The 14,168-nt window shown below is 45.2% G+C and overlaps 1 protein-coding gene across 4 annotated transcripts in view; it reads left to right on the top strand.

The window, feature by feature from the left end:
* Window positions 1-14,168, top strand: part of DOCK3 (dedicator of cytokinesis 3) — a 649,329-nt gene that overhangs the window by 607,433 nt on the left and 27,728 nt on the right. For all 4 annotated transcript variants that reach the window (XM_032161429.2, XM_032161424.2, XM_058442283.1 and 1 more), the window contains exons 39-42: window positions 5,794-5,880; window positions 7,230-7,334; window positions 12,688-12,829; window positions 13,892-14,058. In XM_032161429.2, coding sequence (XP_032017320.1) covers window positions 5,794-5,880; window positions 7,230-7,334; window positions 12,688-12,829; window positions 13,892-14,058 — 501 coding nt within the window. The remainder of the gene's footprint in view (window positions 1-5,793; window positions 5,881-7,229; window positions 7,335-12,687; window positions 12,830-13,891; window positions 14,059-14,168) is intronic.

Below are 14,168 nucleotides of genomic sequence, written 5' to 3'. Positions count from 1 at the left end.
CTGGGTTTTCAAGAAGAAAACCATGGTTCTAGAAAAGCAAAACCCAGATGCTATGGGAAAAAAATGCTCCTGTGGGGCAGGGATGCTTGGCACCAAGAGAAAAGCCACTTGGCAACAAGAGAAGGGTAAAGAAAGAAAGGAGGAGCAGGTAGTGAGTTTCTAGCTCTCAACACTGCCAGCACACCCTGCCTCACAAGGCAAGCCCCTTCTGGCTTTTCTTCCAGACACTACCCCCAAGAGCTGCCCTGTAGGGACTGCTCATTAGGTGATGATGGCGCCATGTACGGCTAAAGATACCCTGCCTGCTGACAGTAGCTTCCAGTGAAACAAATGTCCTCCAGTGGGATCAAGGCTCATCTGTCTTGCTGGCATCTCTTCCCTAGTTTGTACCCATGCTGCTCCAAAGCACTCACTCCAAGGCCTCTACTCCAGTTATCTTTAGAATGAACGAGGACAAAAAGTAGTAGAAGAGAAGTGATTGGATTTCGGAGACTGGTAAGGCATTTTGGACTAGCTTTGCTTTCTGCCTGAAGGAGGGAAACCAAGGGAAAAGATGTAGATGGGGATGCATTGCACCTGTAGTACATTTGCTACCTCTGTGCAGAGGCAGCTCTGAAAAGCCCCTAAACCCACCATTGTTCCAGTACACCCCTCAAAGCTGGCACATGCTCTCTGGTGTCTGCCTTAGACAACACAATCTCCCTTGGTCCCATGTTTATGTCCTGGGTACCCAAGAGGATTCGCCATGGCTAATAACATGGCCATAGCCTAGTCCTGGGCCATTATCTCCTGTAGTGAGGTAGTTGACTTACAAACCTGCTACAAGTTGGACTGGGCTCTGGTCCACAGAGAGTCAGCTCTCCCAGGCCAGACAAGGAGAGAAGGAAACTCCAAAGAGACAGGATGTGGCAGGGTGAGAGTTGAGAGAAGGAAGGGGTGATGTGAAGATCAGAGTTGGTCCTGCATCTCTAGGTGGAGGAAGCAGGCAGGAGGAGAAGCTGGACAGAGGCTAGCAAACCATCAGGGCTAGACCAGCCACTTCTGTGGGAGTGGGCTTGGGCTCTCCTGCTTGAGGGTTTACCATGGTCCACACTCATTTGAAGGAATGACTGTTACTTCTAATACGTAATGTGCAAACAGACTGCCAGACTGGTGGCCCATGCTTTTCCCTTCCTTTGCCATTTGATTAGAATGAGCCCTAAGTCAGTACAACTTTTTGTGCTGTCCCTGCGAGGGAGCAACAAGGATATATAAAAGCACATATTAGGCCAGGCAAGGTGGCTCATGCCTGCAATCCCAACACTTTGGGAGGCCAAGGTGGGCGGGTCACTTGAGGTCAGGAGTTCAAGACCAGCCTGGCCAACATGGTGAAACCTCATCTCTACTGAAAATACAAAAATTAGCCAGGTGTGGCGGCACACGCCTGTAGTCCCAGCTATTTGGGTGGCTGAGTCACAAGAATCACTTGAACATGGGAGGCGAAGGTTGCAGTGAGCTGAGATTGCACCACTGCACTCCAGCCTGAGTGACAGAGCAACTCTGTCTCAAAACAAAACAAAACAAAAGCACAAATCTGCAGGAGCTGGTAGAAGTGACTGGATTTCAGACACTGGCAGGGAGTTTTAGAGTTAGCTTTGCCTCCTGCCTGAAGGAGGGAAACCAAGGCAAAAGATGTGGATGGGGATGCATTGTGCCTGTAGTGTATTTACTAATTCTGTGCAGAGGCAGCTCTCAAAGCCCTCAAGCCCACCAGTGTTACACCATACTCCTCAAGGTTTGCAGAGTGTCTTAAAATTTTTGGTCCTGGCTCATTCTAAAGATAATTGTGGTGGAGAGGGTTGCCTTGGAGCATCAGGGTTACAAGCTAGGGCAGAGATGCTGGCAAGATAGATGAGCATTGATCCCAATGGAGGAGAAGACCTGTTTTTTACTGGAAGCTACTGTTAGCAGACAGGGCATCTTTAGCCCCACATACAGCCATTATCATCTAAATGAGCAGTCTCCCATGGATTGGCTCTTGGCAGGCTGGCCAGGAGTCTGTATACAACTCAGCTGTAAACTTAGCTAGCCCCCATGAAGCTGCCAGCCAGGTAGACCCTGGTGTGGGTCCGTTGCTGAAACCTGCCCAAGCAGCACTTTTAAAGGACTGATATATGCCCCCTTGAAAGCTGTGATAATGGGGGTACAAGAGGCTTTCTAGCTCACTGAGGCACAGGCATTATATTAAAGCAAGGAGTCAGGGTCTATTTAAAATTCTGTTTGGCTGGGCATGGTGGCTCATGCCTGTAATTTCAACACTTTTGAGAGGCCAAGGTGGTAGGATGGCTTGAGACTACGAGTTTGAGACCAGCCGAGGTAACATAGCGAGACCCCATCTCTATAAAATATTTTAAAAACTAGCCAGGTATGGTGGCACACACCTAGCCCCACCTGTAGTCCTAGCTACTCAGGAGGTTGAGGCAAGAGAATCTCTTGAGCCCAAGCATTCAAGGTTGCAGTGAACTATGATCATGCCAGTGCATTCTAGCCTGGGTGACAGAGCAAGACCTTGTTTCTAAAACAAACAAACAACAAAAAAACACATACACAACAACAACAACAACAACAACAAAAACCTCTGGTTTGTTTTAATCTTTTTAATTGGTCCTGCGGTTTCAATCTATATGGTGTTAATTTCTTTGAAGGATAGAAAAATGTACTCTTTTGAGACACACAACCCCAAATGAAACAATGTTTTCCTTCTCCCTGATGCTATTTCAAAGAGTATTCTTACAAATATAATCCTTATGTTTAATGATTTATGCTGAAATATTTACTGGTGAAATTATATCTGAGATTTGTTTCAAATACTATGGGAAGGAATAAGTGAATAGGGTATGAATAATACAAGATTGGCTGTGAGTTGGTCATTGTTGAAGCTGGATGATGGATAGGGGTTTATTCTTCTAGTCTCTCTACTTTTCTATATGCTTAAATTTCCTATAATAAAACATTTTTATTAGTATTGAGAAGTTGGGGAGCCCAGGTAAAATATCAAGTAAACCAATGACCCTCAATCTAACCAAAAGATATATATATATATATATATATTTTAATTATACTTTAAGTTCTAGGGTACATGTGCACAATGTGCAGGTTTGTTACATATGTATACCGTGCCGTGTTGGTGTGCTGCACCCGTTAACTCGTCATTTACATTAGGTATATCTCCTAATGCTATCCCTCCCCCCTCCCACCACCCCACAACAGGCCCTGGTGTGTGATGTTCCCCACCCTGTGTCCAAGTGTTCTCATTGTTCAGTTCCCACCTCTGAGTAAGAACATGCAGTGTTTGGTTTTCTGTCCTTGCAATAGTTTGCTCAGAATGATGGATTCCAGCTTCATCCATATCCCTACAAAGGACATGGACTCATCCTTTTTTATGGCTGCATAGTATTCCATGGTGTATATGTGCCACATTTTCTTAATCCAGTCTATCACTGATGGACATTTGGGTTGGTTCCAAGTCTTTGCTATTGTGAATAGTGCCTCAATAAACATATGTGTGCATGTGTGTTTAGAGCAGCATGATTTATAATCTTTTGGGTATATACCCAGTAATGAGATCGCTGGGTCAAATGGTATTTCTAGTTCTAGATCCTTGAGGAATCTCCACACTCTCTTCCACAATGGTGGAACTAGTTTACAGTTCCACCAACAGTGTAAAAGTGTTCCTATTTCTCCACAACTTCTCCAGCACCTGTTGTTTCCTGACTTTTTAATGATGGCCATTCTAACTGGTGTGAGATGGTATCTCATTGTGGTTTTGATTTGCATTTCTCTGATGGCCAGTGATGATGACCATTTTTTCATGTGTCTGTTGGCTGCATAAATGTCTTCTTTTGAGAAGTGTCTTTTCATATCCTTTGCCCACTTTTTGATAGGGTTGTTTGATTTTTTTCTTGTAAATTTGTTTAAGTTCTTTGTAGATTCTGGATATTAGCCCTTTGTCAGATGGGTAGATTGTAAAAATATTCTCCCATTCTGTAGGTTGCCTGTTCACTCTGATGGTAGTTTCTTTTGCTGTGCAGAAGCTCTTTAGTTTAATTAGATCCCATTTGTCAATTTTGGCTTTTGTTGCCATTGCTTTTGGTGTTTTAGTCATGAAGTGCTTGCCCATGCCTATGTCCTGAATGGTATTGCCTAGGTTTTCTTCTAGGGTTTTTATGGTTTTAGGTCTAACATTTAAGTCTTTAATCCATCTTGAATTAATTTTTGTACAAGGTGTAAGGAAGGGATCCAGTTTCAGCTTTCTACATATGGCTAGCCAGTTTTCCCAGCACCATTTATTAAATAGGGAATCCTTTCCCCATTGCTTGTTTTTGTCAGGTTTGTCAAAGATCAGATGGTTGTAGATATGTGATATTATTTCTGAGGACTCTGTTCTGTTCCATTCGTCCATATCTCTGTTTTGGTACTGGTACCATGCTGTTTTGGTCATTGTAGCCTTGTAGTATAGTTTGAAGTCAGGTAGTGTGATGCCTCCAGCTTTGTTCTTTTTGCTTAGGATTGTCTTGGCAATGCGGGCTCTTTTTTGGTTCCATATGAGCTTTAAAGTAGTTTTTTCCAACTCTGTGAAGAAAGTTATTGGTAGCTTGATGGGAATGGCATTGAATGTATAAATTACCTTGGGCAGTATGGCCATTTTCACAATATTGGTTCTTCCTATCCATGAGGATGGAATGTTCTTCCATTTGTTTATGTCCTCTTTTACTTCGTTGAGCAGTGGTTTGTAGTTCTCCTTGAAGAGGTCCTTCACATCCCTTGTAAGCTGGATTCCTAGGTATTTTATTCTCTTTGAAGCAATTGTGAATGGGAGTTTACTCATGATTTGGCTCTCTGTTTGTCTGTTATTGGTGTATAGGAATCCTTGTGATTTTTGCACAATGATTTTATATCCTGAGACTTTGCTGAAGCTGCTTATCAGCTTAAGGAGATTTTGGGCTGAGACAATGGGGTTTTCTAAGTATACAATCATGTCATCTGCAAACACGAACAATTTGACTTCCAAAGAGGTATTTATTTTTTTTAAAGGAGGAAATGGATAATATCACCTCTTAATGAAGGCCACTGCAGCCTTCTGTCAGGCTGTTGCATGGGCATGTTGCTGTAACAGGAGCCATACCACAGAAAGCCTGGAATCTAACTAGGCAAGGATCATGTGAAGCCTAATTTAAGGTCAATTAGTTCCATAAAGGAAATTGTCAGACCTACTGCCAAGTCCTTGAGTAGGCATTTTCTTCTTGGTTTCCATACTTGCTTCTGAGCTTAAACGATCTTAATCTAAAAATTAGTGTTTCATTATCTCATCAAATAAATCTTTATTGAGTACCTGATACATCCCTGGCATTGTTCTAGTCTCTGAGAACAAAATAAACAGGGCCCCTGCCCTCATTCTGTTTATCATCTGATTGAGACTAATACAACAAAAAAGTAAGTAATTTTTTTAAATTAAGATAACTTCATAGTAACAGAACAGAAATGGACAAGGAAGTGCCTATTCTTGACAAAGTTGTCAGGAGAGGCCTCTTGGAGGTGGAGACATTTGAGCAGAGACCTAAAAACTATGCTTGAGCTAGAAAGCCACACGGCTGTGTCATGCCCCCCAAATTGGTTTTGAGGCATATGTTCTTTGTGACACATGAGTTGGAGCTGGCGGGAGACCTTTTGTTGTGTGTCTTCTGATGTGTTTAATGTGGGCTTAGGCTATTCTGAGGATGAGATGCTGAAGCCCTATTTCTATTTCTGACACAGAGCTGGGAGTTTGGGATCCCACTGTGCAGGGAGCTGGCGTGTCAGTACGAGAGCCTCTATGATTACCAGAGCCTCAGCTGGATTCGGGTGAGCTGTGCCCCTCCCCCCGCCCCAGCCCTGACTGGCATTAGTTTCTAAATGAGTGTTCTCTATGGGCCCAGCCCTTGGTTTAGTGCTGTGGACAATACAAGAGAAACAAAAGCCAAGACTCCTGCCCTCAGGACACTTGCAGTCTGACTACGAAACTAAAAATAACACCTGACAAATAATTGTATGACTTAGACCCCAAGAGCCACTGGTGCTCAGAGAAGGGAGAAGTGGCATAGGCAGGATAGGATGGTGGTTTCAAGAAGCAGGTGGCAGCTCAACTTCACAGAGAAGCTTTTCCTGGAATGGTTTTGTTTATGGATGCTTCATCCAAAATCTTTTTACGAGCTTTCCCCACTTTGCTTATGGTCACTTTTAAGCATGTTGTACTTGCTGCCTTCTTTGATGCAGAATATTAAAAAACTAAATCAAATGCCCGATGGGCTTTGAAGGTCTGCACCAAATTTTTCCTGGTTGCTAGTGCTGGGTTCTGAATCATAATGGCTGCTGATTTCATCAGCAAAAAAGAGGCTAGCAGTCTCAACTCACCCTTTCTGCACCCTCATCCTTGGGCTAACTCTCCTGTTCTATGATCCAGATTGGTGTTTGGGCATGTTCCTCTAGCAGTGGCTTCTTAACCAGTTCTGGCAGGCTGGCTTGATTGAATGCATTAGAGCTATCTTCCCAATCAAAGTTGCAGTGAGTTTTTTTCTGAATGTGAAGCTAGGTCAGCCACAAGTAAAAAAGTTACAGACCTTGGAATGCTAGACATCACGGATATTAGTTAGCTTTTCAAGTTTAAAATATCTTAACTTGGAGTGAGTACCAGTGCTGTTGGCATCTGAGCCTTCCTCACTACAGTTGTTAACGTCTTTAGTCAGATGATAGATGAACAAGAGTTGGACTGATGCAAAATGGTGGTGGGAATTGCTAGTAGCCAGCTACAAGCAACCTAGTCAGAGGTTAACTGGTATAGTGAGTATTGGTCAAAACCAGAAATCCCCAGGCAGAAAATGTCCATGTTAAAAGTGTGCCTCTCAAGTACAGTAAGCCCAGATCTCTATAGGGCTGAGTCCATTCCCTAGGAAGGACATTCACAGCAGCTGCACAGGGCTGCAGTGGGCAGGCCTGTCCCCATCCCACCATCAGACAGTGGTGATGGAGGACTTTCTCTTCCATGATGAAACTCCCTGGAGAGAGGCTGGTCATGTCTAGAGGCTCACTTACTTCTTGTCTAGATTGAGTTGCCATGATCCCTTTCCAGAAGACACTGTCCAGTTGGGCCTGGGAGAACTTGCTTTGGATACCAACCGCAGTCAAGCCAACCTGAAGACCTTTCTCATTCACAGAAAATGGAGGCCAGCTACTATGACAACATTATGGAGCAGCAACGCCTGGAGCCCGAGTTCTTTCGGGTCGGCTTCTATGGCAGGAAGTTTCCTTTCTTTCTTCGGGTGAGTCCATTCAGATGGCCACAAGAACTTATATATTTTACACCTAATTCACTTAAAACCTGTATTCTTTTCTTCCCCTTTTTGCCTTTTCTACTGAATACTTCCTTACAGAGGATAGACCAGTTAACAACAGGCATTTGGTTTTATTTGACTGGACTGGCTGCCAACTTCAGACTCTGTTTTAGTCTGCTCTGTTATTCTGTAGCTACCAGGAATGTGTGAGGGTGGCTTTCTTACCAAATCAATGGAGTTTCTTCAGAAAGTGACCAGGGTCTAAGAGTGTCCCATAGGTGCCTTTCAACTTCTGCCTCCAGTGCCTGGAACCTCCATTGTGACTCTTCTCAGCCATATAGAGCACTAGTAAAGCCCTGACCTTAACAGTAGACTGGCCTCTTAGGTTTGTCATCTAAGACGATGGTTTTTCCTCCTGGCTGCACTGTAGCCTGTGCAGCCAGGATGGAGAACTGTTGGTATGAGAGAACCTGAAGAACACAGCATGTGGCTCCTAGGATCCTGAGGGAGCTGCCAAGCACTGGGTTTGGCTGTAGAAAGCCTCTTCTAGGCAGCCAGTTCTCTGACCCAGGATGACAACAGCCTTTTCTCCCTACCATTCCCTGGCAGGCTGAACTGGAATATAAAAAGAGTGGAAAGGATGACTGAGCATAGATCTACTGACACCAGTTGTGATTTTCTTATTTATTCAGCACAACTCAGAGGCTCCAGGAGTAGTCAACATACACTATAGGCTGAATCCCATAGAGATGTGTTCTCAGATTATCTAAATGAAGCTGCCTTGATGTGTGGGCCCTGGAGCAGTTGAGACCTAATCTAATCACCCCCAGTTCCAATATCTTTAACTAAAGTTCACTGTCCACAAGTCTCAGCAAGTAGCTGGGAAAATTCCCTTTGGTATGTTTGGGATCCTGTCTTCTTGGAGAAATTGGGTTAGCCAATGAGCAATAACAAGCTTGTTATCACATCAAGGGTCAACTGGGCTTAATAGCTCCTTTAAAAAAAGCTAGTCTGCTAGCGGCAGAGTCCAGGCTAACCACATGGCAGAAGTAAGGCAGGTCAACTTGCACTTTTCTTGGGCAGTAATCATTCTAGGCTAGAAGGAAAAACGATCTGTGTGAGCACTGGCAATATGACAGGGACAGCAAGCTCACTGCCTGATTGTGATCCCCAGGAAAGCTCTAACTCTATTCCACAGGAGTGTTTCTAGTAGCAGAATGGGAATGAGTAGAGAGACATTTTTTTTTTTTTTTTTGAGACAGAGTTTCACTCTTGTTGCCCAGGCTGGAGTACAATGGCACGATCTTGGCTCACCGCAGCCTCTGCCTCCCAGGTTCAAGCGAGTCTCCTGCCTCAGCCTTCCCAAGTAGCTGGGATTACAGGCATGCGCCACCACGCCTGGCTAATTTTGTATTTTTAGTAGAGACAGGGTTTCTCCGTGTTGGTCAGGCTGGTCTCGAACTCCCGACCTCATGTGATCTGGCCGCCTCAGCCTTCCAAAGTGCTGGGATTACAGGCATGAGCCACTGCGCCCAGCCAGGAATGAGTAGAGAGACTTTCTTAAGAGGACTGGGCCTCCTTCATCTCTAGTGACCATCCAGCCCAGGCATTTCAGAAGTGGCATATTTGCTAGCCCCATCAGTATAGATCATATAAGAACAATGGAAGTGGTGGAAATCAGCAAAAGAAGTAGAAGCAATTGTACAAGAATTAGAAACCAAAAGCATTTTCAGAAAGTCCTTTGACAAACTAATGATTCTGGTCTTGTAACTTGCCTTTTTCTCATTTTATCTTTGCAAATTATGCTTTCTTATCATTTTCTTCTTCCTGTATAGATCCACAATTTGTACATCAAAAATGAAATTTCACTGTAAAACATCATTATTTTGGATATTACAGAATCAGGCCCTGGTGTCCCCTGTTTCTGTTCTGCCAAGCAGGAATGCTCCATCATAGTCCAACCTGTTTCCCACCCTTTCATGCTCATGTCACAGGACACATTAGTGTCTCAGGGTTGTCGGAGCTTTCTGTCAGGTAGGACCTGGCATAAAACCTGCATCTAAGCCATCCACATCATGCTCACAAGTAACAGTCCAAATGTTCAAATGTGGTTTCAAAGACCCTGGTAATGGAGGAAGAATAACAAGCGGTGTTAGGAAATATCACCCATCAATCCATTCCCATCTCCACACAAGGTGCAATCTCAAGGAGAGGTATGATGCATGTATAATTCATGCATACAAATTTCCTCAGCCAACCCACATGCTACTTTCCCTTATTTCAGCTGCTCAGTTCATCTGTGGCAGAATAATAAGCCCCAGTGGAGGTAGCTCTTTGCCTTGCAGATGGTGAGAACCAGGTACAAAGCAGTGGTGGCCAGATCTGTCTTTTGTGGGGATGCTGGGGCTCTTGCCCAAGTGAATATGAAACCAACAGTCAGCCTCAAGGTCAACACTGTGTGCGTTCTTCCTGCTGAGCCTTCCCCAGAAGGCTAGGCTACTCTCCTACCATCCCTGAATGCACAGGCCATCTATTACTTTAGCTCTGTCACCTTGGTTTCTCTGGGCCATCTGCCTGCCTCGCCTCACAAATGTGATTTTCTATTAATCTGCAAAGAGTCAGGAAAACATCCAACCCTCCCTTCTTGAGGGAATTTATATTTCTCATCATTTGACCCATGAACAGACGTTGGTGAGGGTTGTACATATGAATGATATGAAAAGTCTAGTTCTTCACAAGTACTTTCTTTGTCAATTTTATTTATCAAGCAAAAGATATAGAAATATCTCTGTCCTTTAACTACTGGTCTGTTCCACTGGAGAGGCCAGCCTGCTCCTCCTCACCTTAACTTCCCTTCTAGCGTTAATCAGAATCAGAATCCCTTCCATTCTGATTCATCCAGACACATGGCCCAGGCTGGGCACAGTGGCTCATGCCTGTTATCCCAGCACTTTGGAAGGCTGAGGTGGGTGGATCACCTGAGGTCGGGAGCTCAAGACCAGCCTGGCCAACATGGTGAAACCCCATCTCTGCTAAAAATACAAAAATTAGCCAGGCATGTTGCCAGATACCTGTAATCCCAGCTACTTGAGAGGCTGAAGTGGGAGAATCACTTGAACCTGGGAGGCATAGATTGCAGTGAGCCCAGATTGTACCACTGCACTCCAGCCTGGGCAAGAGAGTGAGACTCTATCTCAAAAAAACAAAAAAACAATACAGACACATGGCCCAGCCTTAGTCAAGTTCTCCCATAGTGAGAGAGGAAGTAAAAATGAGACAGAAATCCTATTTCAAGAAGGTCAGGGTCTTCCAAGGCCTGCCCTGTGATTAACCCTGTCCCAGGAAGCATATGGCTGGCCCTATGACGCCTCTCTCTCTCTCTTTCTTCCTTTGAAGACATGCCAAGAGGGGCTGGCAGTGCCTGATACCATTTTGTTCAAATGGGTCTGGCTAGGGAGTTGGGTGGGCAGACTGTATCACCAGTGGGTTTCAGGGGAACTTCCTCCAGCCACCCACTCATGACCAGCTATGACATAGGCAGAGCAAGCATAGTTGGGGGTGCCTTGTCCACAAAGAGAAAAACTGAGACATAACCCAAACTAAATGTGACATAACATAAAGTTTTAAGAAATCTGTACTTAGAATGATATTTATTTATTCTGCTGACATGTTTGCAAAGGAATTTGCTGCCAAAGAGTTATTAATGCAATAAACAGTTACTGAATACCTACTGGGCACTGGGCAACATTAGACTGTTTCTCCCAACTAATAAAAGTGATCCTTCAGGATATGAACAGACACTTCTCAAAAGAAGACATTTATGCAGCCAACAGACACATGAAAAAATGCTCATCATCACTGGCCATCAGAGAAATGCAAATCAAAACCACAATGAGATACCATCTCACACCAGTTAGAATGGCCATCATTCAAAAGTCAGGAAACAACAGGTGCTGGAGAGGATGTGGAGAAATAGAAACACTTTTACACTGTTGGTGGGACTGTAAACTAGTTCAACCATTGTGGAAGTCAGTGTGGCGATTCCTCAGGGATCTAGAACTAGAAATACCATTTGACCCAGCCATCCCATTACTGGGTATATACCCAAAGGATTATAAATCATGCTGCTATAAAAACACATGCACACGTATGTTTATTGTGGCACTATTCACAATAGCAAAGACTTGGAACCAACCCAAATGTCCATCAATGATAGACTGGATTAAGAAAATGTGGCACATATACACCATGGAATACTATGCAGCCATAAAAAATGATGAGTTCATGTCCTTTGTAGGGACATGGATGGAACTGGAAACCATCATTCTCAGCAAACTATTGCAAGGACAAAAAACCAAACACCGCATGTTCTCACTCATAGGTGGCAATTGAACAATGAGAACACATGGACACAGGAAGGGGAACATCACACACTGGGGACTGTTGCGGGGTGGGGGGAGGGGGGAGGGATAGCATTAGGAGATATGCCTAATGCTAAATGACGAGTTAATGGGTGCAGCACACCAACATGGCACATGTATACATATATAACAAACCTGCACATTGTGCACATGTACCCTAAAACTTAAAAGTATAATAATAAAAAATAATAATAAAAAATAATAAAAAGTGATCCTTCGTGATCCTTCAGAACCACACACTTGATCACCGCCCCCCCCATTTAAAATTATTTGGTGGCACCCACAGCAATCACTCCTTGGTAACATTGGAGTCAGGGTCAGGGTCTTCCAAGGCCTGCCCAGTGATTAACCCTGTCCTGGGAAGCATATGGCTGGCCCTGTGACGCCTCTTTCTTCCTTTGAAGACATGCCAAGAGGGGCTGGCAGTGCCCCCTCTGCCCAACTGCTTCTACCAGTTCTCTACACAGACACCTTCTTTCCAGCTCCGCCTTTTCCTGTCTTGATTGTTGTTGCCCTGGTTGTCACGGTACCCACATAGATTGCCCTTCTCCACTCATACCATACCATACCAGCCTGACCTAGGTGGACCTTTCAGGACATTTTTTAAACATAGCTTTTTCTAAAATCCCATCTCCCACCTTGCTCTCTTTTCTGCGTAAGGTTTTTCTCCTTCTTCCAAGCTTCTTGCAGCCAGTATCCTTCCCTTGGGGCTGCCACACCACAGTGTAATTCTCGCTTTGTTTTTCTTCTGCCTCCTTGATTGTCTGGGGATTGAGTGCAATGCCCTGTGCCTGACCCAGGGCCTAATACAGAGAAGGCTCTTAAGATATGTTTGTGCTATATGTAGCTACTGACTCCAGGGTGGAGGTGGGGGGCTACAAGCAAAGCATACATAGAGTGTGCTCTTCTGTTTATGGCAGAACAAAGAATACGTGTGCCGTGGCCATGACTACGAGAGGCTGGAGGCCTTCCAGCAGAGGATGCTCAGCGAGTTTCCGCAGGCTGTCGCCATGCAGCACCCCAACCATCCTGATGATGCCATCCTACAGTGCGATGCCCAGTGTATCTTTTGATACTGGGTGGGAGGAGGAGGGCAGGGGCCCTGGGAGGTGAGGTCCACCCAGTCAGCTGCCCCTCTACCACATTGCCAACCACACAGGTTAGATATCCCATAGTCCTAAACCTGAGTGTGTCCTCATTGCTTAGCACACACTTAGCAAGGCACTAATGCCTCAAAGAGGAAGCAGTGGCGCGCCCTTAGCAGTGGGTGGTCTAGTCACCAGTGGGGCTTCAGGAGGGCCTTTATCCCTCAGGCTGGCTGCTTCCAACAGCTTAATCCTCACCCTGCCCTATGAGGAGTCTGCCCAGGCAGCCAGGAGCAATCACTACAGAGTGACTTGGGGTCCTATCAGGGCTCTTGTCACAGGGATACCACCTGTGCTGTGCCCTGCTCCACTCCCATGTGTACTATTATTGTCCCTTGTCTTCATCAGGCGGACTGGGCCAGGGCCCAAGGATGTGCGGAGCAGGAGAAGATGGGAAGTTCCTTTGGTTTGGTGGCACTTGGAAGTCTGAATGGAAACACTGCCCTTCCCCTCACCTTTCACACACAGCTTCCTTGGGGACCACATGACAGTTGCCATGACTACGGCAAGCTTGTTTCAGAGAAGGGAGGGCAAGTGGACTCTTATCTGCTTTTTTTCCACAAAGATTTCAAACAGTATTTTATTTAAAAGTTGTTCTTCAGTAAATATGCTTTACCTATAGAGGTGAAGCCCAGACCCTTGCAGCCTTCTGTCACTCCCGTGGGGTGGATGCCTGCATTCCCCTCTTTCCCTTTGTTTCTTAAAGGGGCACCAGAGAACACTTGGCTGTTGACATCTCACCTTGGCTGAGTGCTCATGAAACTCAACTACTAGAGCAGGGAGAGAGAGAGAGCAGATAGAGATTCACCTAACTGTGCTTGGGTCTGATCTGCCCCTAGAGATGCCACTGCCTCCCCCACTGGGCTGTCAGTAAGGAGCAGGGGCTATGGTGCACTTCCCCCCTTTGAGGAGATAACAGGGGTCAGCCTCTCAGGTCCAGCTCTGGCAAGTCTGTGTTTCTCCTTCACTTCCTGCCCAGACTTGCAGATCTATGCAGTGACGCCCATTCCAGATTATGTGGATGTTCTGCAGATGGATAGGGTACCCGATCGCGTCAAGAGCTTCTATCGCGTCAACAATGTGAGGAAGTTCCGGTACGACAGGCCTTTTCACAAAGGCCCCAAGGACAAGGAGAATGAATTCAAGGTGAACAAATCTAGGAAAACAGGGGCAGTACACACAGCAAGTCCAGGGGCAAGCTCAACTTTCTTAGGAACTCACCACTGTTTTATCCCTCAGGGAGGCAGGGTGTGGCA

This window comes from Hylobates moloch, unplaced genomic scaffold (assembly GCF_009828535.3).
Source record: "Hylobates moloch isolate HMO894 unplaced genomic scaffold, HMol_V3 SCAFFOLD_8, whole genome shotgun sequence".
NCBI lineage: Eukaryota > Metazoa > Chordata > Mammalia > Primates > Hylobatidae > Hylobates > Hylobates moloch.
Note: the sequence above shows the minus strand (reverse complement) of the source record. Positions and strands in the feature narration are given on the sequence as shown.